Source organism: Passer domesticus, chromosome 24 (assembly GCF_036417665.1).
Source record: "Passer domesticus isolate bPasDom1 chromosome 24, bPasDom1.hap1, whole genome shotgun sequence".
In the NCBI taxonomy this organism is placed as follows: domain Eukaryota; kingdom Metazoa; phylum Chordata; class Aves; order Passeriformes; family Passeridae; genus Passer; species Passer domesticus.
This window is the reverse complement of record NC_087497.1, coordinates 2954195-2981908: the sequence shown is the minus strand read 5'-3', so window position 1 is coordinate 2981908 and position 27714 is coordinate 2954195. Positions and strand designations below refer to the sequence as shown.

At 42.6% G+C, this 27714-nt stretch overlaps 2 protein-coding genes across 6 annotated transcripts; both read right to left on the bottom strand.

The window, feature by feature from the left end:
* Positions 1-1115: 1115 nt before the first annotated feature.
* Positions 1116-21967, bottom strand: HNRNPR (heterogeneous nuclear ribonucleoprotein R). 5 transcript variants are annotated; one of them, XM_064398475.1, is made up of 11 exons: positions 21824-21967; positions 14596-14761; positions 12200-12318; positions 11671-11778; positions 11024-11137; positions 8724-8900; positions 6864-6999; positions 5583-5788; positions 4770-4919; positions 2593-2714; positions 1116-2403 (listed from the first exon to the last, which is right to left on the bottom strand). In XM_064398475.1, exons 2-11 carry the CDS (start codon positions 14750-14752, stop codon positions 1791-1793), a joined length of 1902 nt encoding a protein of 633 aa, XP_064254545.1. In that variant the 5' UTR covers positions 14753-14761; positions 21824-21967; the 3' UTR covers positions 1116-1790. The 5 variants fall into 5 exon arrangements, with proteins under 5 accessions (XP_064254545.1, XP_064254544.1, XP_064254543.1 ...); XM_064398474.1 differs by lacking the exon at positions 21824-21967 and adding an exon at positions 20882-21035; XM_064398473.1 differs by lacking the exon at positions 21824-21967 and adding an exon at positions 20882-21029 and having other exon boundaries at positions 14596-14764.
* Positions 21968-26931: 4964 nt separating this feature from the next.
* On the bottom strand, positions 26932-27713 carry ATP5IF1 (ATP synthase inhibitory factor subunit 1). Its single transcript, XM_064398504.1, has 3 exons — positions 27549-27713; positions 27314-27426; positions 26932-27208 (listed from the first exon to the last, which is right to left on the bottom strand). The coding sequence occupies exons 1-3, from the start codon at positions 27642-27644 to the stop codon at positions 27070-27072; spliced, it is 348 nt and encodes a 115-aa protein (XP_064254574.1). The 5' UTR covers positions 27645-27713; the 3' UTR covers positions 26932-27069.
* Position 27714: the final 1 nt, after the last annotated feature.

Below are 27714 nucleotides of genomic sequence, written 5' to 3'. Positions count from 1 at the left end.
TTCGATTCAGGTCCCAACTCAAACCCTGCAATCCCATTCCAGATCCACAGCAGTGTGGGGAGGCTCATCTTACTGGGTACATTCTGACAGAACACACTTGAGACACCAGACAGGAATAGAAGACAAAGGGAGGAGTATGACCACTGAAGTTTAACTTCCTCAATAGTCTGTGTTTGGAATGCTGTAAATCAAGTACGAGCAATGTATTGGATTTGGATATTTAGAGGTCCGGCAATAGTTTTCTTTAGAGAAAGTATAAATCCGTTTGTTTCTCTCTTTTCTTGAGAAGCAAATGTTCTTCATTGTGGTACAGAATGGCTTAGATGCAACACAAGAGTAATGTCATGATTTGCCAGTTAAAATTGACATCTGGGAATGTCCAAGACAAGGGTCAAAGCAACACATAATATAATGTAGCTAGCAATGCCCTCAAAAGATAAAGTCTTAAACTTTTTAACAGCCTTTATTTTAAGGCAGGAGGATTCTAAGGCAAATTGTTCATCATGGCAGAACATCAAATTAAAATGTCAAGATAGAAATAAGCAGAATCTGGAGAGTATGTTCGTGTTATCTGTAGCAAGAAATTAATTTAGCGTGCCACAGCACCCAAGCTGTAATTCTCATTCCTAGTCAAATAGCTGAGATTAGATTAAGATGCTTGAGATCGAAATAATTTCCCTGTGTGTTTGTACGCTTAATTATACAATAAGGCTGGATCCTACCAGAACAGCCTCCACAGGACATCACCAAAGGAACAAAATTAACACCATTGTAGGATCTGCTTCCTTCGCCACATTACATTAGAAGACTAGATTTAAATTAGATCTCTGTGAATGCTTGGATACAATTCAACACTTTTAAATAGGAAAAAAATGTTTCAAAATTAGATGCTGATAAATTATTGAACAGCAATTAAACAGTGAGTGCCTTTTGGGCTGTCTGTAATTTCTCCTAGTTTTCAGTCTGATGTCCACAGTGCTACATGTTGGAAAGCACAGGAAATTTTGCACGAATTTGATCACTCACATAGGCAGTTATACTTTGAAAACAGTATTTTTCACAAGAATTACCAATGAAATAATGTTTTAGGACACAATTGAATTTGAAATAGGTAATGTTTTGAATAGATTTTTGAGTTTTATTGAAATCTTACATGAACAAGAAATTGGAAATACAATCACATCAAGGAACAAATTGCCACGGCTTTGACGTTTTAAGCCAAACAAATTTTGTAGGGCAGATTTTCAAAAAGGTGTGAAGTTATAACAATTTAAAAACACAGTTATCCTACTTCTAGGAATGCAAAACATACAATCATGTTATTTTCAATACAAGAAAACTTAATTTGTTGTAATTTCTTAAAACTACTAAGACAAAGCACTAGCTTTTACTTTTATGTACAGCATACTCCTATGTAGTCTATCCCAAATCCAAAAAAAAAAAAAAAAGAAGAAACTGTCCAAAACCAGAGGTTCTGCAAAATCATGATTGAACAGTGTGCCATTCCTGCTTTTAAACTGCTAAAGTGAAGCCTAAAATGATAAAAGCACTGAAACCCCATAAGGAGTTCAGGAATTCTGCAAGCCCAGTAATGTCCAAGTGCGTTTATGAAAAAAGAAAACTAAGAGACTCGAGTATATACACAATAGAGTGATTCTTCAGCCCAATACAAATGGCAGCCAATCGCTACTGAAGGATGAAACATTAAGCCAATTTTTTTTTTTTTTTTGAAAGATGTAGAGCTATAGCCAATTCCATGTTTCCAATATTCTCAATCCCTCCTCACTTGTCTACTTCCACTGTTGCCCATAAGTATCCTGATAAAATTCCTGGTTGTCATTATTGTAACCATAGTTACCGGCATAGTCACCACCTTGCTGGAGCGGCTGCTGAGCGATGGGTTGGGAGCCCCAATTCTGCTGGTTGTTGGTCTGACGGCGCTTGGAATCAGGTTGGTTGTACCCATCTGCCTTTCTCTTGCCTCCTACGTTGCCCCCACGGTTGCCCCTGGCTCCACGAGCACCGCGTCCTCTCTGCTGCTGCGCAGGGCCCCCTCTCCCCCCCCTGGCTCCTCTCGGCGGTCCCATGGGTGCCCCCCTCTGTGAGTAGCCAGCTCTACCTCTTGGTGGTGGTGCTCCCCGCCCCCTAGGTGGTGGAGGGGCACCTCTCCCACCCCTTCCTCCTCCTCCTCTTCCTCTTATAGCATAGCCATCATCATAGCCGTAATAGGGATCTTCGTAGCCACCACGGTAGTCATGATAGTCATAGCCATAGTAATCATCATAATAATCTTCATAGCCATAGTAATCTGGGGGATAGCCATATCCACCTCTTCCTCCACGGCCTCGGCCTCTCATAGGAGGTGGCATGCGAGGCGGAGGGTAGTAATAATAGTCTTCATACCTAGCAAGGAAAAGAAGCACAGAGTTATTTATCTCCAAAAGCAGCCCACAATGCAGTCTACATCTGCCCTTGTTGATTAGCAATATGCAACATGGAGAAAAGTCAAGTAATTCAGTTCTTCTAGACCAGCCCCTGTTCCACAGCACAACTCCACCCTGCAGCATTACCACGGTGGAGGGTGACACTCACGCAGTGCTCCGGGAGGCCTGTCTGGCAGCCTGACGTTCTTTCCTTTTCTTATCCGGTGGCTTTGCTAATACTATTTCAATTTCTTCCCCTTCTATCTCTTTCCCATTCATTTCATTCATAGCCTGTACAAAAATTAAAAGAAAAATAACTAAAAATGTTTTTCCATTCAAAGGGAACTAAAACTTATTGCAAGAAACCAGACAGCTGGGCTGCTCCAGGCTGAGCTCTGCCACGTGCTTTGCTTTTGTGCTACATAAACAGAATGTTACATGTCACTTTTCCAAGTCCCACTTTATTCACCAGTTACAGGAAAGCAGTATTTTTTTAAAATATAATTTTTATATCCTAAGATAAAAAAGAGGATTAAGACATATTAAGAATTATTTTTATGAAGTCAGACATAGCACCATCAGTTTTTATGTTCCTGTATCTCCTAGAAATCTTTCAGAAATAAACAAATTCTCACTACTCACACTGACATAAACACTTCATTTATAAGCCCGGTAGAACATGTGCACACAAGAGAAAGAATTGTTATGTTTGGAGTTCCCAGGTAGCTGAATGTGAGTCAAGTGACTGAGAAAATCGAGTAGTTCTGAAGATACATACTTGAGGAGAAAAAACCAAAGAAGATTACTGAAACGTGGTGATCTCATCAAGCAAGCCCTGAATCCTCCAGAAAATTAATGTGCAATTTTTTACTATTAAATGCACCCACAAAGAGAACTTAATACCCAATTAGGACCAGATCTCCCAGTTCCTCACCTGGATTTATCTGCTTTGCATTAAACTTTTCTGAGTATTAGTATTTGCATTAATGAAGACTTTGTGTCTGTACACCTCCATGCCTCAAAAGCATTAGAAATTGTGGCAATTTATTTCCCCATTATTACTGATGAAAATCAGTACATGCTAGAGTCAATGATCCAGTTCCATGCATTCCACACATAAATACAATAACTTCATTGAAAGCCAAAACACATCCACACACAAAAATATCTCACAAAGTTCATAAACCAATTCAGTGGCCATGAAGCAGTCACATGGGCCAGATGTGGTAGTTCCTAGCTTGAGATGAGGGTTAGTGATGCATTTGATCTTTTTCTCAGCTGCTACAAGTTTCCAGTTGCTGAAATCTAAAAGAGCATTTAGCAGGTAATTGTACTGGGAAGAGGCTGGAAAGTGTTTACAGACATACTACAGAAAACCACAGCCAGAAGTGTTGCTGACTTACCCCTTGTTCCAACAATTCTTTGTCCTCCCTCAGACATGGTCTAAACCTATCCAAACCAACCTCAACCTTGTTAAGTACGAGTGATATTCATCTTAAAGCCACAAGGAGTATTCTAAAACCTAATCTCTCATGTAGTAAAATCCTAAGCAATTAAATGGCTATAAAATCATTAATAAGAAGATCAAGTACAGAGCCTTTGAACTGTCCATGTAGCCACATACACCACATGCAATATATCTGCTTCAAGACTCCCAAATGCAAAAAACACTTCCTACTCTACTTCTTCCCCCCATGAACCACGAATTTAAAAACCAGATGGAGTCATTTCTACAGAATTCAATATACTGAATCACAGTCAGCAGATATTAATTACATTCTCAACAGCTCAAGGACACAAAGGAAGAGAACTATGAAGCTTACAATAATGATTTTCAATATTTAACAAGTCATTGAGAAGAAACCTCGGATGCACAAAGAATTAAAACCAGGTAATGCTTAAAGAGTTGCCAACACCACTCTCCTGTCCTTCACAAAGCATTTTTTAATTACCTCCCAATTTCTATTTGATACTTTTGTCACTCCAAAACTACACACAGCCTTTAGATAGGGGTCTTTGAGAGACAACTGATACCTTCTGCCAGTGTTTCCTCAGAAAAATTGTCTAGGTTGATCTTTTTTTTTTCCTCTTCTCTAGACTCTCCTGCATTGCTCTACACACCTCTTTTCCAGTCTACTTGTTAACTTGCTACAGTTTTGTCCTTTCAAGTTTCACATCCTCCTAGCTACTGAAATCATAGGAACAAAATTATTAGCATTGAGATTCTCACAATGGAAACCTTATGAAACGGGCTCTATGGTTTTTCTTACCAGGGTATTTACCATAAAGAAATTTCTTAAAACCATTCATAAAAAATAACTAACTAGGAAAGAATAATTAACCTACCTTCACTGCTGCACCTCTGTCCTCAAAATGAACAAATGCATAATCCTTCAACTTCTTTACTCTTTCCAGCTTTCCAAATTCAGAAAAAGATTTCTCAAGAATTTCTTCTGTCACAGTAGTGGCCAAGTTTCTTACAAATAAAACTTTAACCTGGTGAAAAAATGAGAACAAAGCTGTAATCTTTACAAGTCAAACCTCAAAGGAAACTCCCAACTAGTAAGACATTATTCCCTTTTTTGTTGCATTAACAAATCTGGGTAACTTTACTAATTCTGAATTTGTTAAAAAAAAAAAGTGCCTTGTAATTACCTGTATGAAGTTTCTACAACTCCTCTCCTTCCACAGTTCCCCTCCATAACCAGAAGAATATCCAACTTTGATTTTCTGCTTCTGGGATGTCACAAATCCCAGCAAAATTTTATTAACAGACCTCAAGGACAGCAAGGAGTTACCCAAAACCACAGGGAATAAAATGCACATCATTCCCCACACTGAACTTTCTGGAAAATAGTTTTACACAATACCTACCTGGTATTGATTACAGCTAAAGCAGAAAATGCACAGCCTGACGTGTCAATCCAGCAGGATAACCCTGCACAGGACTAGTTTAGATGTTAACAGCAGTTAGTAACAGCACATTTCCAACATCTTCCAATAGCAACTCAGACACCACCATTTGCACAGCTCACTGTGAAAATGCCCTCTAATTGCTTTCTGTGCCTCAAAACTAGCCCTGCTCAGCTGGAACAAGTCTTTGCCACTACAGCACAGTCCTCCCAAAGCACAAGAGCATCCAGTGAAGTCTTTACTGACCTTTGCCATGACTTCTGGATCAGGCTCCTCTACTGGATCAGCCCATTCCACTGTAACAACATTTCCCCAGACTTTTACTTTCCCGCTCATCAGGCGTCGGCGAGCTTGTGCTGCTGACTTGTGATCCTCATATTCCAAGAAGCAGAATCCACGATTCTTCTTTTTATCATCAGGTTGATGATACAAAATTACATCCACCAAACCCTCTGAAAAACATATCTTTAGTACTGAGCTTCAAAAGAAAAGTAAAAATCTAGAGTCTACCCTAAAATGCCTTCACTCAGGTTTTGTAGTGAATTTGAATTTTACACCTGAAAGGGGTTGGGAGCACAAGAAAAGCAAAACAAATAGCAGATATTCAATTTACCCAGAAACATGTCACCTAGCAATTGAAATTCCACCACAGAATAGGCTCTGTAAAACATCAACCTCAGCAACTCACACAGTCTAAGTTTTCTATACTTTTAAAATCATTTTTACATGTTTGAAAGGCAGCCAGCACTAACATATGACCTCTCCCCTGCCTCCTGCAGAACCTAGAAGGAACATCTTCCACATCTCTCCAAAAAGAGGAGAGAGAACTAAATGAATATTCACCTTCTGTTTTCACCACTTCCCTGAAGTACTTATAAATAGAAATCCTAAAAAAGAAGCAGGAGGTTAAAGCTCTCCTACAGGAACAAGAGCAAGTGACTCAATCTCTTATCTAAGGCAGAAGCACCCTTTCAGTGATGAGCTGACTTCTCTTCTTCCTACTTGCTGCACATACTGGAGAATGCTGAAAAACTGGGACAAAAAATTAGTCTGTTATTAACTATTTCTCTAGTAATATTCCCTCTAAACCAATTTAGTACTCCCTCCTCCCCTTCACTACTCAGGAATACATTCGCTTCAGGCTTCCCAAAAACTTCTCCATGTTGACAGCAGAACCTCCTGTAGATCCAGTAACAAATACAGAACCTCCAACAGAAAGTTAAAACAGGTAACAGAATTGGAATCTTCATCTTCTTCAGAGTTCATGTGTGCTGGTTTTTGAGTTCATTTGAGCTGTTTCTGTCTCTAATTGTAAAGTTACACCACCATTCATTTCACAATCACTAAAAACAGACACAAGTCCCTTTACACTCCACCTTAAAATATAGTACATATATAAAATTTCTAACAAAATTAAACTGGGAATCCAACATGAAAATAGTTTAACTGATACCTGAACACATCAGGCAAACAACTAGACCAACAAAACAGAGACTAAATGGTGTTCTGGGACTCATTAAGTCTTACCTGTGACTTTACCAAACTCCTCCAATATGTTTTCCTTAGTTTTGTTCTTTGGAATTGACCCAACAAATAACCTGTTGTTTGCCACGGAGATGCACACTCCAAGGTGCTTTCCAGGACGGATTTCATAGTTGTCACACTGAAAAACCAAAGCCATTGATTTGTTTTATCCACAATACTATGCATAAAAATATCCCCAAATCTTAAACTCAGGTATTTTCTTCACCATCTACTACTTTTACACATGGCATATTGAATTGGCATTGCAAGAGAATTCTTAGGACAGCCGTTTTTGTGTCAGCATTCACTTGGAAGAACAGTGCCAAACTTAGGATTTCCACAGACTTCAGAAGTCTTGTTGAATGGAAAGCTACAAAAAAACTTGCTGTAACAGGACCATATACAAATTGCATTGCATAAATTTATTCACCTACTGTTTATCTCAGACTTGAAAGATCTTTCTAGCAACTGGTTACTGCTTCCTCTGCTGTCAGTCAGCTGCTGCTGCTGTTATCAGTAAGCAAATACATGGCATTAAAGATACAGGGAGTTCTTCCTCTTTCCTTGGATAGCTTTGAACACTGAGAGCATTTGTCAAGACAATCAACAGCCTAAATCAGTTACCTGGCCTCTACCCCACCCCACATTTTTTTTGACTTTGTCCATGATAGAATTAAAAAATGTTACTGTCAAGATTTAAAACTTCCATTTAAAAAAATCTAGCCCACGGCTTCATGCCTGTACCCACAGCTGGATTACACTGAAAAGAAAGACTCCCAATAGGCCTTTAAAGGTACAAGAATTCAGCCTTAAAAAAAAAAAAAATTCAAGATAGACATAGTCTTTGTTTCAGTCAGGATTCTTGAGGTTGGATGGGTGTTTCATCATCAGCCAGCTTCTGAAAATCTCATGCAATTCTTTAAAAGCAGGTTTTTAACATTCTAAATCTAGCTGAGACCTAAGCCCTAAAAATGACAGCAATACCTTCAGGAACCTTCTTGATATTCTAAAAAAATGTTAAGGTACCACAGACTATCAAACAATATCATTTCAATGATGACAAAGCATTTCAAAATTTTGCTTCACAGACAGAAGTGATTCCTAACAGAGTAAAACTTTTTGTTCTGGTGCTATGAACTTATTAACCTGAATCTGCTTTTCACATTCTATCTTCTGCAAAGCCATTCTATTCACAATCAATCCCATTCCCACTGGTGCCTTGCTGGCACAAGGAGAAGGCCCACGTGGTTTTAACTGCTTTTAAGCTTCTCCAGGTTTCAGGTTTCCCCACCCCCACCAGCTTAACTAAGGTTTTCAGATTTCACCCTTCTTCTTCATCCCTCATTCAGGATGAGCTGAATTCCACTAAGGCAACTGAGATTAGGCATTTCACCAGTTCTGGTTCAAAGTATACACAGTATTTCACAGCCAAATTCAAAATCTTGGGAGAGACACAAGCATGACTGGGAAGAACAGAAGGACACTGCAAACAACCAAAGGAACTAACTCAGAGACCTCCCCATGGCAGCAGCAGCTAAATAAACTATCTCAAATTAGCTCTTTAAATAGAAGGGGTGATGAAACTTAAAACACACTGAAGCTCAAAAAATGTATTTTCTAGCTGGACTCAAGTAGGCTCCTAACAATCACCTAAGTACTCTGATCAGCCACAGTAAGGTACAGCAGATAACACTCTTATAAGTTTTAATTATATGTACTTACTAATGAAATCAGGAGGCAATTTTTAAGAAAGTAAAATTTTGAGTCTGTCAATGGATGCTTTGAAGACTTCATTACTTAAGAAATTACCAACATGTTTGCTGTTTACTTTGTCATGACCTGTCTGGAAGAAAGTTAACTCACCAGTTTGACTGCTTCTTGTGCTGCATCTTTACTACAAAAGGTAATGAAAGCATAACCTCTGTTTTGACCAGAAAGAGGATCCATCATGAGACGCAGATCCCAAATTGGACCAGCTTTCTCAAAGAGTGGTACCAATTCATCTTCATAAAGGTCTCGAGGAATTTTACCAACAAAAACCTAAAAAGGAAGAGGACACTTGAAATAAAGCTTTTTCACAAATACAAGCTTTTTAACACTTGGAAATTCCTGGGAAAGGAACAGCAATGCAGATAGAACAGCAATGCAGATAAAACAGCAGAGCAGAAACATTGCAGTCACCAGTGCAGCCCTCACAGCAGCTGATGTTATTTTATGTCCCAAGTGCTCTAATCCACCTGCTATCTGTAGGAGGTTTCACACACAGAAAACCTGGGTTTGTTATTTATATTGAAGAGGCTGTGAATTTCCCCTGCTGAAGAGATAAATGGTTCTTACCTGGTTTTAATTTTGGCAGTTAAAAACTAAGACCTTACAGACTATCTAGTTGTGTATCATATGTTAAAGCAGGCCAAGCACTTCCTTGCTCTTGCAGTATTTTCAAATCACTCTGTAAATTACTCTTCCTTGGAAAGCTACAGAGATGGAAAATAATTTAATAATAATAATAATTTCCTTTTAATTGTGTGATGCACTTTTCCCACTTTTGATATATACTGTAGTCTTGTTTCTTGTCTGCATTTGCTTCAGCTTCCACCAACCGAATGTTTAATATTTACTCAAGCAAACCTGTGAGTTCTTGTGGTTTTGTTCTGTACAATTAACTTGGGTTAAGTTTTGTTAAGGAGTTAATATCTTTAGCTGAGGTCTCCCTAGAAAGATCCCCCCAGTTGTTTAATCACCACAGCTCTCCTCCGAAGTCTCAAAACCTCTTCCTTGTTAATACAAACAAAACATTCCAAACACCCATTAAGATAAAAATAAATTTATTTTAACTTCAAATATTTTTTTGTAGAAAAAAAAGCCATGAGTCAACATTTTCCTTCTCAGTAAGGCCTTGTCATAATTGTATCTCACAATGAAGGCACAGCAGAATTCCAGCACTGAAGACACTCAGCATGCCCATAATAAGCACCAATATAACAAACTCATGAGGAGAATGTGACTAACTTCCAAAACATGGAACAAGGTAGAACTTCTAGATGCCTCATGTTATACAGATATTCTTGAAATTCAATTTCCAGACCGCTTCTTAAAAGCTTAGCCTCTCTCAGGTCAGTGTGAATGTTGACTGAACATTACTTATTGGGGAAAAAAGAAAGGAACTGATCCATCACAGTAAATGAAAGTTTAATGGCAGAGCCAAAAGGTTTTCCCCACCATCTCCCCAGAAAGCTTAAGGTATTCCTCTAGCTAGATACTTACATTGTCATTATCACTATCATTTACATTACTTCTAGAACACTTAATTCTAACTCATTTGCAGCTTTTAAAGACAAAAGCTTAATTAGCATACAGACCTAAGCAGAGCGTGAGAAGTTATACACATCAGTATTATCTTTCAGTGCAAGGACTCATTCTAATTATTTACCACCACCACTAAATTAATTTTCCTTCATGGAATGTGAACGTTTCCCTTCAGAAATCATCTTTACTGTGATACTTCTTGACAATAAACACAAGAGCTTCAGCATCTCAAGGAGTGGAAAACTTATCTATAAATTGAAAGACATTAAGGAGACTGATTGCTTTCTCAAATCTAGTCTGGTGGTTCATAGAAAAATCTCTGAAAGAACTCCTGTATCAGACATGCAGCAGTGTGACAGAGTATTTCAAGTATGGATTAAGCATGAGCATGTATTCCAAAACAACCTGCTAGGGACTAAAACCTGGAAGAATAGCTAAGTGAGGAAATACACAGTTCAAGCATTTCCATAACCAAACCTAAGCTTGCTCACATCTTGCTAGGAAGATGCACAGGGTTCAGTCACAACCTTAAATTTCCAAATAATTGCCTACAGACTAGACTTTGTCCTTTGGAAGGGAAAAAACAATGTAAAGTCTTTGAAACTCTTCCAACAATCTCTTAACTTTAAAAAGAACAGGTTTTTAGTATACCCCACCTCTTTTTTCTCCACTTTAACCTATCTTCCTGTCTTTTGCAGAATGCTGAGGAGTAAGAAAGACTGATTAAGACACACATAGGAGATTATTTTCCTCTACAAGACATTCAACTTGCAATATGGTTTATTTTCAAGTATTTCCTAATTATGAGGTTGCATAAGTATACAAAGCAATTATCAGATTAGTCTGTTTATACCAACCTCTGTTCCAATGCCAGGCTGAACACCAGAATATACAGTATCTGGAGGAGGACCCCCATATTTCCTCTGTCCTGTAGTTACATCCAAAGTGTAACCAGTCCGCTCTAGCAAAGCCTGGGGAAAAAAAAAAAAAAAGTCAGACTACTTACAGGAGAGAGGGCAGTGGGTTAAATACACAGAACAAAAAAAAAACATTCCAAGATAAGCAGTTCTTTGTCTGCTCCTTGCCACGCTTGATAAGGTAGATATGAAGAGATGGAAGTAACAAAACACTCAGTTGTTTTGTGGTTTTAAAAAGCTGTCATAAACAGCAGCATTTATTTTATATTACAAGGTCACTGCAAAGAGCTTGTTTGCCTTTTCCCTTATTTTCCATTTTATATGTAGCACCCCAAGAAGTGCAGAACACTGGACACCTGAGACAATTCTTAAACAAATATCAGAGTTTTTAGAGAGCTTAAATTTTGGCAACTGTGTGATCAGAAAGAGCTGCATTTCCAACAACCCTTCTCTATGGAATCTCTATCATGCATGCACTTCTTTAAAGCCTAGTCTGAATATACTTTCCCAGGGTATTGATACTTTTTGAGTTCATATTCAGTCTATGTACAAGTAACACATCAGCTAGTACAGAATATCCCTGTTACCTTAATCTTTGCTTCATCTGGTCCCTTTGTTGATTCCTGTACTTTGCTGCCTTGTTTCTCTCTTTGCCTGTAGGTCTTCATAACTCCACATAAAAATGCACTTTTGTTCTGTAGATACAATTTACAAAATAATTCAATTGTGTGTATGACAAGGCCTGGGAATCCACTGAATCTTACACTCCATACCATGAAGTCACTACTTCAAGTCAATGCAATAAATCAAATGTCAAAAGAATCCTTCAGGAAAACACAATAATTAATTGAACAAACTTGTCAGATTAAAAAAGTCATCAGATTCCAAAAAGCATTTTAGCTATTTTCTCAATTGCACGCATATTTTTGTCATCTGGGAGGTTTTGCTTTGTGCTCAAATACCTACACATTTAAGGCAATCTTGAACAGACTGGTTATTTGGGTTTGAAATATAATACAGCAACATCAATGAATTTCTAAGTTACAACTCTCCTGCCAGTGGTGCCAGAACACTATTTATACTTATGTGCTCACACTCCTGGGGCTCTCACCTTACCTGTACATGCGACAGGTCACTTTCTTTAAATTGCTGTAATACAGAGAGGGCTCCTTCTTCATTAAATTCCCTAAGAGCATCAATTGCTCTTTCATCAAGATCGACATAAGCTACCAAGCCTAAAAGTTAAAGATAAAGAAGTTACAGATTTCTATTGAATTTCATACAAACTAAGAACTATGCAATTTGCTTTTTAAGCCAAAAAGTTACATTCCATAGCAACAGAATTATACATTTAATTATATATTCCTACACAGGTATATGAAAGAATATGAGTACAATGAAAAAGTTAAATTAAAATGTATATACCTAAGCACTAACTGATGTGCAATATTTTATCCCGTGTGTAACAGTTTTCTAGCATTCAGGAATGCAATCTGCTGCATAAAAGCAGTATCACACACCAGGATCTGAAACAATGAACTCTGGCTCACTTTTAATTATTTGAATTTTGTTTGTTTATCCCTCATTTTAAGTTTCACACTTCCTTCTCTTGAGTTGAGCTGTTTTAGAGTAAACTGACAGGTGAATATTACAAATATCCTATTGCATGGGAAAAAGGAACTACCCAACTGATGATCAAACACCTAGGAAGCTCTGCCCCACAAAACAGTAGGAAGCAAAAATGATTTGTTCCCTCTTTCCTCCAGCTTCAAAAATGCAGGAGTCAGTGGACTTCATGTGTATCTTAAACAGTGTTTGGGGCTTTTTAAACTTATTTTGTTGCTCTATGCAGTTCCAAGAGACAGAATTAAAAAATTTTGAGCCCTGCTTTGTACCCAGAAAAGCTAATGTTAATTTTACAGGTACAGACTCCCCCAGGAAACACTGGACCAGTTCTGAAGCATTTCTTTTTAAGGATCTTTACAGGGTTTTTTTTTTCCTTTTGTAATGCACATGCATCAGTTGTGGAGTCAGACATTTAGGCTGAGATTTACACTTTTAAAATCATACATCCAAATTTAGGATAAAAACTAAAACTCCACACACTTTGCAACAGCTTGATCTCCAAAATACACAGATTATTTCACTGCTACTTGATTTGGAAAATGCACAGTAGTGCCAAGCCCAAGGACTACATTTCAGAAGTGATCCTGCATATTGGAAGGCACCTGTATCTTTCATAGAAGACTTCAGCAAATAAAAAAAAACCACTAAATTCAACCCCAAATTTGGGTCAAGTATCTAAAGTAGTTTGCTTCACTGACAAACCCCTCCACAATGCAAACATCTTCAGTGGCATTAATGAAGTGTAAATAAATGTTTTCAGGTTACTCATGCAGTGGAATTATACTTGGTAGTCAGGTTCTGGGCTAAAAAGCTTTTAAACTCCTTAAGAACTCCTCACAACACAACCTAACTGCAACACATGTTAGACCCCACGAGTTCCTCTGCCCAGGTATTTCTGTACACCTTCCCTCAGACCATCAAGTGCACGTCATCATGACCCACAGGTGGAAAGTGCATCTCTACAGCCAATACATGCTGGTAAAGGCTTCAAGAAAGCTCACTGTGAATGACTTCCAAAAGACATCACCCACATGAGCCAGTTTCACACTGAGGATTGATAAGGTATTGGTTTTGAACTGCCTTCACTTGATCAGGGTAATTTTAACTCTTTTCAACAAAAACTGTCATTTTGCCACCCAGGCATTCAAGGCAAGCACATAGAGCAGTTCTACTGCTTCTTGTAAATCTGTTCACAGAACACACTAAAAAGGAAAAGAAAGCCTCTGTCTATAAGATAAAATAGGGTGGTTATAAAAACAAAATAGGAAAACCTCTGTATAAGAAGAAACCTCTTTAGAAGTTGCAGAGACCACTTGCTACCAGCAAGGCATTACTCGAGTTGCTAGATAGCTTAGTCCTCAACTTTGTTAGTGTCAGGCTGAACATTTCAGAGTAATAACCAACATGGATTAAACTGTCCACTCAGAACTAGAGAGAACAAAAAATCCACAGGCAGACTCAATTCAAATGTAGTCCCAGGCAAGACAAGCTAGTTGCTTCCCTCACTAAGTCACCTACCCAGCCTTTGAGTGTTTTAGAATCACTGTGACAGTGACAGTAGAAACATAAAAGCAAAATGATGATTTGGACTGAAGAAAAAAAAATAATGTACAGTTTAGTATGCGGAAACATACATCTTCATTTGTCAACTAAGAAACTAGTGCTCTGTGCCCTAAAGCAACTAAGATATCACATACAACTCCAAGGACGTGTCAAGTAATTAGTCAATGTCAAACCCAATTCGCCTTTAGGGATATCAAAGTAGCAAAACATTCAGAGCTACACAGATCAAAAACAATGAATTTTAAAATCTTAATCTATAAAAATTTGAAAATGGTATGCCCTCACTTTCATAACCAATCAGAAACAAGAAATGCATATTATACCTGTCTGAAATATTTCATCAAGTCTCTCTGCCACCTTCTGTGGGAGGCCTGCCTCTATCAGTGTCTTGTAGTGTTCTGTGTGAGTTACACTGGAAGTATCCATTGGTTCTTCCTCTTCTTTTAACTGTACCGCATTACCATTCACCTGATTAGCCATTTTATTATGCTGCTGGAAAAAATTCAGGAGCTATATTACAATAAGCCAGAAATAACTAGTTTGTAGGACAATGCATGATTTATCTAAACTAATTTGTATACATGCTGCAAAATCACCTGTATCAAGTTTTATTTAATACTTTTTGGATGCAGCTGGTCTAAGTTTCAAAAGAAAGTACAACCCTTAATACTGCGGAAAATGTACATGGAAGAATTTACATAACTTTTAAAAAATGTACTTCATGTACATAACAACGTCTAAACTCCATCTACTGATTGTCATTAACTGGTTACCATAGCAGCTAGAATGTATGGGGACACGGCAGTGACATCCTTCAGCAAAGACTCAGAAGATCTAGTGCTATTTCCATTTCCCATTCCGCTACTTTTAAAACAACCGTTTAAAATGGAGTGAACACGTAACCCTGCAGGGTAGCTTGAGGTATAAAAATGTTAATACTTGTTTCTTGTTAATACTTTTTTCCACTTGCTTGGCTTGTCGCCATGTCTTCCTTCAAACCCAACATGCTGCACAAGACTAGCCACACGCTTTCTCACGACGCTGTCAGATCTCAAGGACAGAAAGAGAAAAATTGCACTTTGATGCACGTTATTGTCATTTGAAGCTGCAACGCAACAGTTTCCATGCTTTCAGTTTCCCTCAAACAGGAGCTGGACAAATCACAGCTACTATTTCAATAATATATACCTTATTGGTTTAAAAGGAAGGCATGACTGCAGCATCTTCATTTCTTTATTAATAAAAGTACTTGCTTTCAGAATTAACAAACTGATTCCAAATACGTGCACTGAAAAATGCACAACTATCTTCTCAGACAATTCCAGTGGGCTTTGCCCAATTCATTAAAGACTGTTTCAATTTCCCAATTAGCCAGCCAGCTGATATTCAGTGCTTTCAAATAAAAAGGCTGACAAGAGACAATTCAACTACCCGGCGGAGAACATAAGGATGATCAGCTGTTAGGTTCAGAAATGAAACAAGCCTCAGGCTTTAAATGACAGGGCAGAAGTTGATGAGCAGCAGCGAAATGATAACCAGGTAGACAATGCAGCATGGCTGGAGCAATGCAATTAAGTACTGGAATACAGGTATGAAGATGATTCAAGAACAGATTTTAAAAAATGCTGAGGCCTCAAGCTATTTACTAAACTGCAAAACAAGTCTCCAAGCATAAGCACATCTCCAACAGTCCCCTGAACACCCAACCCTTCCAGACTACAGCTCATGAACTGTTTGGAAGATATCCTATGAAGATTTGCAAGCTACAGCAAGGTAAGAAAAAAAACAAAACCATTTTTCTTCAGACAGTATTGCTTTTACTAAAGCTGTCTTATCTTGAAGGGCAATTTTAGAGACATGTAAAGCAGCCTCACACTGTTCCTTCAGATGCCACTTCTTTAAGCCATTAGTGTGGAAAAGAAAGGAAGTTTTCCATAGCTACATGGCATCTATATATACACACACACATTCTGTTACTTGACAAAGAGAAATTACTTTCTAACCAATTCAGTTTACTTAAAAGCAACTACAGCCTAATTACAGAAGAAAAAAAAAAAGCTACCTAAAGCTACAATAATGCTTGCCTATCCTTACAGGTATTAACTATAAATACACTAATGAACATCAATTTTCCATAGATTATGAACATCACAGAAGGCAAAACTCAGCTACATGCCTGCTTGCTAGACAGCCTCGGGAAGATCTCAGATTTGAAACAGTGCAGGGCAGAGGGGGTTTAATTACACCAAAAATGCCTTGGGTACAGCACCATTCTCAACCCCTCTTCTTAAAAACTCACAAGCTGAGACACACAACAAAGATATAAAGAGGAGGGCATTTTTGTGTTCACCTTCCTACTACCTTACAAAATCACTTAATTACACATATACTGTCTTCTCTATTCACAGAGGAAAATAGAAAACAAAAAAAAAAAACCACAATGAACCGAGAGGCTACAGCAACACATAAATACTGAAAATTTACTTGAAGCAATTTCTGTGACCTTCTGAACTACAAGGGCTTATGGTGACACTCAAGGACAATTTTTTGATAACCCATAGTAGCTTCCAAGTGTCACATACCCAAAAGTTTAACACTTTTTTCAGTGCTGCCTCTAAGTGAACAAAAGGTTGACAAGCTATGCTGTGCCCAGGTACAAACACCTCCTCTGGAGTAGAGTGATTCGAACTTCTGACAGGCAGGATTTGCAGCACAAAAAGATATCAGCCTTCAGCACAAGCATGTACCAGTGGAGCAATATCTAACCCCTAAGGATCAGATTGCTGCACAGCACAACAGCTCAAAGGCTTTTTAAAGTAGGCTTTTAGGTAATTTAAATTAATATTCAGCTTTGTAATTAACTAGCTGTATTGTTTATTTTTGCTTAAGATTTAATTCATAAAGAACTAAAGTCAAATGTAATGCGTGTTCAGTTTGGGTTAAAATTTTAGCTATTTCCTGTTATACAAACTTTATTGAAAATGTTTTCCTAAAGAAAAACTGTAGAAAATTCTGAAGTGACACAGCTACCAGAATATTCAGGTACCAAGAGCACCCAGAAGACATGTATTTCTTTTCACAGATATAGCAATACATCCCCTAATGGCTTGGCAAGCTTGGCCTGAAATCTGAGATTAAATTGATTTTTCTTCCGCAACAATCACCAACAAGCAAAATTGCATCTCTTATAACACTGAATCTTCCCTCTGAGTTCAGCAGATACGTGGGTGAAAGTCATGGCTGAAAAAGACTGTTTAGCTCTCCCTCTGGGTAACATCAGTTAGTTGTAGTTAACAAGAAAAATATTTTTAACTGAATTTTATCTAGTAAGTAAAACACGCAATGATTACGTTAACATTTTTATTCTGCTCTAAAAGATATTAAAAGCATGGTAAAGAGGAGTGTTATCTCTGTTTGCATGCGCAGTGTGTCCATGTGACTCAGCCTGTGACAGACCAGCACCCGCATCCACTCACTCTTTCATCTGCATTAAATATTAAAATACCTAGAGAAGAGGGAGACTGCTCGAATTGGAAAGACTTCAAGGGGGGATTATAAGTAAAGAATTATGTCTATAAGTACATGTGGGATATGTGTTTGTTTTTAAAACATGCAGAAATGGATGTTTAGAACAGTGTACACAAAACCATGCTTACCAAATGAGCAGAAGTCATAAACAGACATTGGGGACAATTTTCCATAGGAAAGGAGAATTCTCACTCGTGCCCAAGATGTTGCCTACCCTCCCACACCCTAACTGCACACGGGAGGGGTCTTGTTTCAAGTTTCACACTGTTGTTGCAAACAATGCCTTGCTGAAGGCTGTAAATACTTCACGACAAAAAGCGTGTTTTTAGCTGTTCACTATCTTTCACCCAAAATTCCTGCATCTCGAGAGTAATTTACAAAGTTACTAGCCCCTTTTTTAAGCTCTGGTATGATAAGTAGGAAGTTAAAACTACAGGTATTCCAGTGTTTCATAACTTAAATGGTTCGATTAGTTCTTTTTCTGGAAAATAAAAAAATTAACAAATGTGTGGTCCTCAAAGTGTATGGCATCTTGAAAAGAGGTACCTGATCACAGCCTTGATCTGACAATCACTGGATAAACAGCCATGATGTTACTGTTCCCTTTATCTTACACCATGCCTCTAACAGAGGTTGCCACCTACAGACTATCTAAGTATAACTCCATCCAATTAATTATAAATTCAGTCTAGTTAACTCAAAACATGCTTAGGAACAGCTTAATTGAGAAGGAACAGAACATTTCTGGCAAAAGGACAACATCTAAACAACCATAACGAACTTCAGTGATTATACACCAATACTGGTTTTGCTGCTGAAAACTTTGCTTCGTGCAGGAACGGAACCTGCTTAGCTCAGGTGCACAGGGAGCCAAGTAATGCACACATAAAAACTCTGCACTCAAGTCATTCCACTTGCTCATGTTGCTACTCCTAACCAATATACTATCTGTGTCAAGCAGTTAAGCTACATAATGTTAAAAACAACACTGAAGGAAGTTTGGGGGACGTTTGTTTGGTTTTGTTCTTTTAATTGACCACAAGAAAGCAAATGCAGTCCCTATAGTTATGCCTCACACTTCAAGAAGGTTCTTGTCAAGCAAGGCAGATAAACATAAAAGTGGGGGGAAAATAAGAATTCACATTTAAAGTCTGAACTGGGATTTTATTAAAACCTCACTTGTTCAGAAACATTTCTGCACACAGAGGCATGTAGAAAAGGGCAGGGCCTTTATTCTGTACATGAAGGCATTATAGCCATTTCTTTTACACCTTAGCTTATTCAATCACACAAAACACATTTTAATAGCTTAATTATGATATGCTAGGTGTTTCTTGGTACGAATGACATGAAACCTTATTTTGAAGTAATCACAGCCTGAAGACCTTTACACAGTAACCAGGATTCTCTCTACCTGCAAGCCAAAATGCAGCCAGCACTGTCACTTCTCCAGCTCAGCCCTGCTCCCTCCACAGCCCCTTACAAAAATCTGAGAACCTCCAGTATGATGCTAAGCAAGAGAGCAGCACATCCCAAACTCTGCCTCAGTACCCACACAACTATGACTGGGAGATTCCTTTAGCACATGCCCATCAGTGCCATTAAAACACACTGACTGCACCAAAAACTCCTATGTTTTGCTAACCTAAACCAGAAAGTCTGCCCATGCTCATTTCTCACTGGAGTTGGCTATTCATAGCTCATCTGGTTGTCTGGGTTGTACTAAACAACACTCCTGGTACTCCAGGTCCAAGCAACACTTCAACAGAAATGAGCTTTGCTCTAAAGAATTTATCCTCAAAGAATTTTGCAGATGTCTGTCTGACAAAGCAGGGAGTATTGGGACTTTTGACTGAACTAGGAACTTGAGTGTCAGCAGGAGACTCGAGTGTTATTTTAACAGGGTTCACCTAAGACAGAAAAACTGAGCGATAAGGACATGTAATGCTTGTGGGAAATACAATTTCAAGGATGCAAAATTTTCAAGCAGACACTGCTCGTTTGCAAATACTACACTGCATAGGTTACAAAAACCTTACACTGCGAGATGCAAAACTCGTTAGATTAATTTTACAGTAAAAAAAAAAAACAAAACCAAAAAACTCTGCTAAAGCGTAGTCTCAAAAGAACAAACAAAAAAACAACCAATCAAAAAACCAAAGCACCAGCTTCATGAGCATTAATGTCCTTTGCAGCACCAAGTGCCGGTGGGATCCTTTAGAGCCACAAACACGGGAAAGGGAAGCCAACACACTGTTTCAAAAAGAGTAGTCCAGCACAGCTTATGTACTTAAGTAGCGCGTTCAAATACTGACAGGTAACAAGGCTGCTCAGACCGAGTAAATAAAGTCATATTTTTAAAGTATTTGCAACAACGATGCATTTAAGCAAAACTTTTCAAGACTTAGCAAAGGTTTTTGACAAAAGTTAATTTAAGAAAAACAGCGTCTTAACAACAAAACTCTGGACAGTTTCCCCTTTAAGCACCCGGCAAGCGTGGCTCGCTCAGGGGAAGCAGGAAGCGCAGCCCCAGCGCCGCGGGCGGGCGGGCGCAGCTGTCCCCGCCGGCTCCGCCGCACCGGGCGCTGCCCGAGAGCCGAGGGCGCGCTGCGACAGCGACGCATTCTCTGCTGAGAGCGTTCTGCCGTGCCCGCGGGCAGAGCGCACCGGGCACAGCCGCAACAGCTGGGGATGGCGCGGCTTTCAGAGCCCCGAGGGAGCGAGCAGGGACCCGACCCACAGCCCCGGGAGAGGCGCGTCGCGGCCGCCCGTCACATGCAAGCCTGATCCGCACGGCTGGGCGGAGCGGGCCGGCCGCCCCCCCACCGCCACCCGCCGGGCCCGCCCCCGGCCCCTCCCCGGCGCCGCTCCCGCGCCCGCGCCCGCCCGCTCAGCCCGCGGAGCGGCCCCGCCATGGCCCCCGCCCCCCTCCGCTCCGCCGCGCCAGCGCCCCGGGCCCGTCCCCGCCCGCGCCGGGCCTGCCCGCAAGCCCGCGCTGCCCGTCGCCTCGCGGGGCCCACGCAGGAGGGCTCGGCGCGGCCGCGGAGCGCCCCTGCCCCGCGGGGCGGCCCCGGCACTCACCGGAGCGGGGCCGGCGCGGCGCAGCTCGGGCCCAAGCAGCGACGGCAAATGGCGCGCGCTCCTCCTTCTCCTCATGGACGGCGGCGCGACCCCGGCAGCACGCGGGGTTTCCCGGAACTGTTTCCAGGGACCGCTGCTTCGCCCACTCAGAAACCCGCGCTGCGGACGGGCAGCCGGCGGAGCCAATGAGGCGCGAGAGGCGGGACGCGCCATTCCTCCCGGCGGCCAATGAGAGGGAGGCGCCGTAACCAATCGCGGGGCGCCTTCCACCCGGCGCGCCGGTAGGGCCGGACTGGGGGCATTTAAAGGGGCAGCGCCTGCCGCGGCCCGAACAAAGGGAGCGCGCGGGGCCGCTGCGCTCGGCTCCGCCCCCCGCGCGGGGGCGGGGCCTGTGCTGAGGGGCGACGCCGGGGCCGGAGCAGCCCCCGGGCCGTGCTCCCCTCAGCCCTCACAGGACCCCGGTCCGGAGCAGCCCCCGGGCCGTGCTCCCCTCAGCCCTCACAGGACCCCGGTCCGGAGCAGCCCCCGGGCCGTGCTCCCCTCAGCCCTCACAGGACCCCGGCCCGGAGCTGCCCCCGGGCCGTGCTCCCCTCAGCCCTCACAGGACCCCGGCCCGGAGCTGCTCCCGGCCCTGCTCCCCGCAGCCCTCACAGGACCCCCGGCCCTGCTCCCCTCAGCCCTCACAGGACCCCCGGCCCGGAGCTACCCCCGGCTTTGCTCCACACGGCCCTCCCGGGACCCCTCCCGGAGCTGCCCCCGGCCTGCCCGTGGATCCTCCCGCGTTCCCCGAGCCGTGGCTCGTGTGATCCCCTGGCCGCGTTAGCCTCCAGGCCCGAGGCGCGGAGGAGAAGCCATGCGGCTGCGGGAGCTGCGGGTCAGGCTCATCGCGGGGCACTCTGCAGCTGCTAATCTGTAATTAATCGGTGATTAAGTCTTACTTGCCTGCTCGCCAGATTTTCTCGATTAGGCTCTCGACGAGTGCGGGCTGTGCACAATAAATAGATAAGTCAGGCAGAAATCGGCCTGTTGGCAGCGGCGGTGCTGGGCTGCCTTCACGTGCTTGTCATGCTGTTGCATAACGTGGAAGTCAATGTGTGCTGGGTTGGCTCCGGCCGAGTCCCAGAGCGCTGTGTCAAACTGAGCCCGGAGAGCCTGCGTGTGTGTGTTCCTGTGGTCGTGTCAGCTGTGCAGCTGGAGCCTGCTGAACAAAAGTAGCAGCTCTGGTACTCTCAGAGAAGGTTCTTCCAGTACCTTCACCCCAGAATACTCTCCAGAAGATGGCATGTACCTGTGTGAATCACATGTGTGTGATATCCCACCACTGGTAATTGGGGCTTGTGGGAAAAGTGGTGTGTGGTGCCCAGCGTTTCCAAGCCAGGAGCTGAGGCAAGGTTGTGCAGATGCTGGAGGTGTTCAGTCTGTCTTGCTGAACCAGTCTGGTGACAGACATGCTGCTTCTCGTGTGGGATTGGCACTGCCTCAGTGACTTCCCCCTTGAGATTTGGCATTAGAGCCAGCTCTTCAGTGCTGGGTGTTGGGTCTGCTGTGGTGTGGAGATGGAAGGAGGGGTAATCATTCATTGCCTTGTCCATCTCAGTTCACTGCAGTGGTTTTTCTGGGAGTTAGGAATGATGGAGTTCTCACAAACATTGAGGGAGCTGAGCCTCTTTAGTGGTGCTTAATAGATGTCCCACAAAGCTCTTAAATTTTTTATAATATAGTATCTAGGAGTGAATTATGAAGTATAATGACATGTCCTGTCAGCTGGCAACTGAACGTGATGAGGCTCATTGTGGCAGCAGCTCTCTGGTCACAGAGAGCAACAGACAACTTTCCCAGGCATCCTTCTGGGAAAGGCTGTGAGAGGATCAGAGAAAAGAATGAGAAACAATTCTTATCTGAACTTGCTGCACCTGGTATTGTGAACATGTGGAATTTGTTATGGAGATTTGTTTACCAAAAGGTGGCTTCTTAATTTGTCAGTGGTGATGATGTTTTAAGTAAAGGACCAATTAGGTCCACCTGTAGCAAACTAAGGTATAAAATTATGGGTTTCTTGATGAAGATTAATTATCAGCCTTGGAAACACATGGAGTCTATGTGAATTATTACCCAGCTGGGGACTGGTTACCTGACACTTAATGAGCAACATATATATTGAGGTATATATGTTTCTGCAGTGTAATAAATTGAGGATAATTTCCAGAAAATCTCTAGCAACTCCCACCCTCGGTTCTGTGTGCTTTGCACTGCTTTGTTCTTTGGTCTCATGTTGCACACTACAGCCTCAGCCCAAAATGATCTGACACCTCCAGCCAGGAACAAGCTCTAGCCTGCAGGTGTTTGGGTTAGTGCCATGCAGCAAGCAGTGCCTCAGAGGAGGCCCTAGCTGCTCTGATATGATGAAATTTAAATTTTTGCTAGATTTCTCCATTTTTTGCTAGAAAATCCCAGAATGAGACTAGTTACAGCTCTCTGTGATTGGAGCTGAGCAGGTACCTGTGAGATCTGATTTAGTCCTAGGCCAAGACAAAACAAAAATCATCTTGGCACCAAGGAGAGGGTTAATCTCAGCTGCTGAGAGCTGGGAGGGCAGGACAGTCCCCCTGGCAAGGAGGCTGCCCTGCTGTGCTCCTTCAGCACCTGTGAGCAGACAGAGCAAAGGAAGTGAAGGGATCCAGCTTTGCCACAGCTCTGTGTGCTTACTCTGCAACCTGTTTGCATTTCCTGTGGTCAGTGGCCAGAGGTTGCTGAGGCTCAGTGTGTTCCCATCAGTCTGTCACTTCTCTTCCACACTGAGCTGAAATTCCTGCATGTTTCACATCTGCATCAAGGTAACAGAGTTGAATCTGCTGTAATTTATAAGTGAGCTCTTAACTTATATATGGAATATGACATTTCCTGATGCTCTAGACTTCTTATCCTGACCAATGGTTAGTGCAGCACATTATGGATAGTGTGGTACAGATGTGCCCACTTCCAGTAAATATCTTGTTCTCTGGAGCCCTGCATGCAGCTCTAATGTGTTTGCTAATTCCCAGGCTTTCAGGGAGAGGTCTGTCTTAAAATCTTCAAGCTTTATTTATCAGTAAGAAACTTTCTGAGCACCCCCAGTGTGTTCCACCACCTCTACAGCAGGGAAATGCTCAGGAAAATTTCTGCCTGCAGAGGCCATGCTACTGTTATTACCCTGTGCACATGTTTATTTTGCCTCACACAGACAGTTTATTTGATTTTTAGGAAAACACACATATGTGCTTTGTCTTTGTCTTGCTTCTTTCCTTTATCTGCTCTGGAGTGGGGAGGTTGAGAGTGACAAAAAAGCCCAGAGACCAGACTGGGCTACCTGGGTGCCTTGCACTAAAACCAGCTTGCTAAAGATCTTTGATCTCACTTTCTTTTCATTTTTTCTCCACCCCTGAGCTAAGGATTCTTGGCAATTTTCATCACATTTGTGTAGGATGCAGCACAAACCGAGGAACTTTGGAAATAGATTCTGTTTGCTGCAGCAAAAATCACCAGCTCAGTTTTAGCTGAAAACAATTTGCACTTTTCCTGCTCCTGCAGTGGCCAAGCAGAGTTGGGCTGTTATCTTTAGAAACACAGTACAGAGGATCTGGTGTTAAGGAAGGATAAGCATCTCGTTAAGACATAAAGGCTCCTCCAAAAAGTGAAACTTCTGTGCTGTAGGTGCCTATGGGAAGTCAGAGTGTTGTGAACAGGGTCAATCCAACCCTGAAGAACTAGCAAATAACCAAGATGCACCAGTTGTGGCAGAGAAGAGAGAAGAATCCCTTCCTTTGTGTACCCCTGCGCCTGTGGGACAAAGCAGGGGACAAGTCATCCATCAGCCATTCCTGAGTGATGGAGGAAACCCAGAACAATGAGTCCCTTTATGACCTGTGATCTCAGCTCAGCACTACCCTTGCAGCCTTACCAGTTTCAAACATCAGCTTTGGTTTTGGTTGCTCTCAACCAGCATTGCCTGGAAGCAGATGGCAGAAGTTTGTAGCTTTCCAAAAGACAACTAAGCCCTGTCTTCCAGGTTGCATGGACTGAAGAGGAATCCTGGAAGGGTGCCTAGACATCTTGTGACTTTTTAACTCCCCAGCAATCACCCAGGTCCGAGGGATAATCTTGTTTTACTCCCCAGCATTCCTGCTCTGGAATCCTGCAGCAAATGGTCTGTTTTTCCCAGGTCCTGGAAGTGATGAGTGAGCCCAAACTGCTGGCTGCAAATCATTCAAATGTTTGTGTCTTTTGCTGGTGGGCAAGAAAGCTCTGTGGTGTAGCAAGGTACTGACTGGCACACTGCAGCCCTGAGGGACTTCAGAGTTTTTAACATCCACTGTGTCTGTGGCACAGTAGATCACAAAGGTCCAAATCACTGCCTTCCCAGTCTCACAGCAAATCCCCTCCCTCACAGTGCTTGGGCAGAGGCTCTGTGGCTGAGCTTACATGGCATATTCTGCACCAAAATGCAAAATAAAACCCAGAGATGTAAATATAAACCCTCATCTGTTCCCTTCTGAATACAGAGTTGTCCTAATATTTATGTCAGCTCTCCACAGTCCACTGAAGCTGTTATGCCAAATTTCTCACTAGTGACTGCAGGTTTTGGGGAAGCCAACCCCAGCTGACAGATAAAATAGGAAAAACATGCTAAAAAAGGTAAAAAATAGGATTTTTAAGTAGTTATAACCCAAACCCAATAGTGTATTGCTTTTCATGACTCAGTTCATCTCACCAGGTTCAGAGAGGTGGGGAAGGTGCTCAAAATTTGTTAATTAGCCTAAAGCTAAATTAGCTAAAAGGAACAAAGCCCAGAGGTAAGCTCTGTGCACAGCCTTGGCAGAACTCACCACACCATCTCTCACATCTGAGCACAGCCAGGCAGGGACACTCCAGGGCCTCTGTTCCAGGGTGATCACATGGGTGACATCTTCACTGGAGAACGGTGTTTAAGGGCACAGAGTGACAGTGGTGTCACTCACTCTGCACACAACGTGTGCCACTACCTGCAACATTCACCAAGTGAGGGCAGCCCAAAGGGAGCAGCTGGCTGGGGATGGATTAGGGAACACAGGAGAAACTGGGACACCCTCAGCCAGTGTCACACCCTTGTAAACCACTTTGGACATCAAAGGCACCATTTGCCTCCTGCCCTTTCAGACAGGGCAGTTCCAGGCACAGACACACCCAGTTCAATGTCGCTGCCACCCCGCACTGGCTGGACCACAGGCAGCTTTCCCCAGTGCTGCAGGAAGCCTGTCTGGGCAGATTTAGACACAACAGGAACGACACAAGGACTGTTTTCTTACCTGCCTGTTGATACAGAAAGTCCCCTTCTTGTCAGTGCTTACTGCAGTAAGGCCACATTGTTTCAGGTCACTTACTGTGTATTTTATGATGAGTTTTCTAATTAAAACGTCAAAAGTGATTGAAACTGCATAAAATTAGTTTTAATCTGTCCTTCATTGGAAAGAGACTTAGCTAAGGAACAGAGAAGTTGAGACAGTAAAAAAAAAAAACCCAAACCCAAATGTACTGGGCAGTTGTGGAAAAGAACATTCACATGGAAGTCAGGATCCTGGCTGTCTTGCTCCAGGGACTAGGACCACCACAAGCGACACCAGCATAACCTTGAGAACTATTTTTCTCTCTCAATTTATGGATACTGTTTTCCTCTCTCAGTTTATGGCACTAAACACTAAGTGCAACAAGTGAACCTTTTTTTTTTTTTGTCATCTGCTAGTTTAGTGGAGATGACACACCCCCAGGCCACAAAGACAGTTCACTTGAAACAAAGTTACTTCTCTGTGAATGGATGCTACACTGGTACCATTTTTCCCCAACTCTTCTTGCAGCTTTAAGTTATCCCACTAGGCACAAATGGTCATTTCTTCCATACAAATCTAAAAAAAAAGCTCAGTTCTGTACAGGCCTGCCTACTCAAGAGTGCAGTTTTACTTTGGAAGAAAATGAAGTTTAAAACCAGATAGTGAGGTTGATTGGTTTTGTTTTCATTGAACAGTTACTGAGCAAGAAAGTGAGACTGAGTAGTTTATTTGATGTTGTTGCAGACCATAATTGTATGGATTTGGATTATGTTGACCAAAAAATACAGTCTTCATGTTGTTTTACACCATGATCAGTATTGGCCATGCACATTCAACAACAGCACCAGCTTAGTCATCTTTAAGCTGCTTGATCTTATGCTTATGGCGCTCGATTTCTTTCTGCAGGCGCTCAATCTCTTTCTGGTGGTGGTGGATCTCTTCCTCGTGGTGTTTCCGTAAGGCAGAGAGCTGCTCCCGCTCCTTTTCCCTGCAAGAGAGGACGGCAGGGAGTGCAGCCCGCAGCCGCGCGGGGAGCGCCCGGCCGGGCCGTGCCCCGGGCCCGCGGCAGCGCCTCAGGCCCGGCCCCGCTCACCTGAAGTACCGCTCCTCCTCGGCCGCCTGCTTCTTCCCGAAGGCGCCGCCGGCCTCGCGGATGGAGCCGCCGCCGCCGCCGCCCTTCCCGGCGCCTTTACCCAGCTCGCCCAGCTGCGGGAGAGACGGCGGTGAGCGCGGAAGGACGGACGGACGGACAGACTGACGGACGGAGGGGCAGAGGGACAAAGGGACGGGCAGACGCAGGGGAGAAGGGGCACTGTGAGAACACGCACCTGGTCGGCGCCCGATCCCGAGCTCCAGCGCTGCTGCTGCGCCAGCAGAGCCCCTCGCAGGCCGCCCCGCGCCGCCACCGCCACCACGGCCGCCATCGCCGCCTGCCCTTGGAGCGCCGGACGGGCCGGCCCGCCCCGCCGCGCCTGCGCAGCCGCGGCCCCGCCC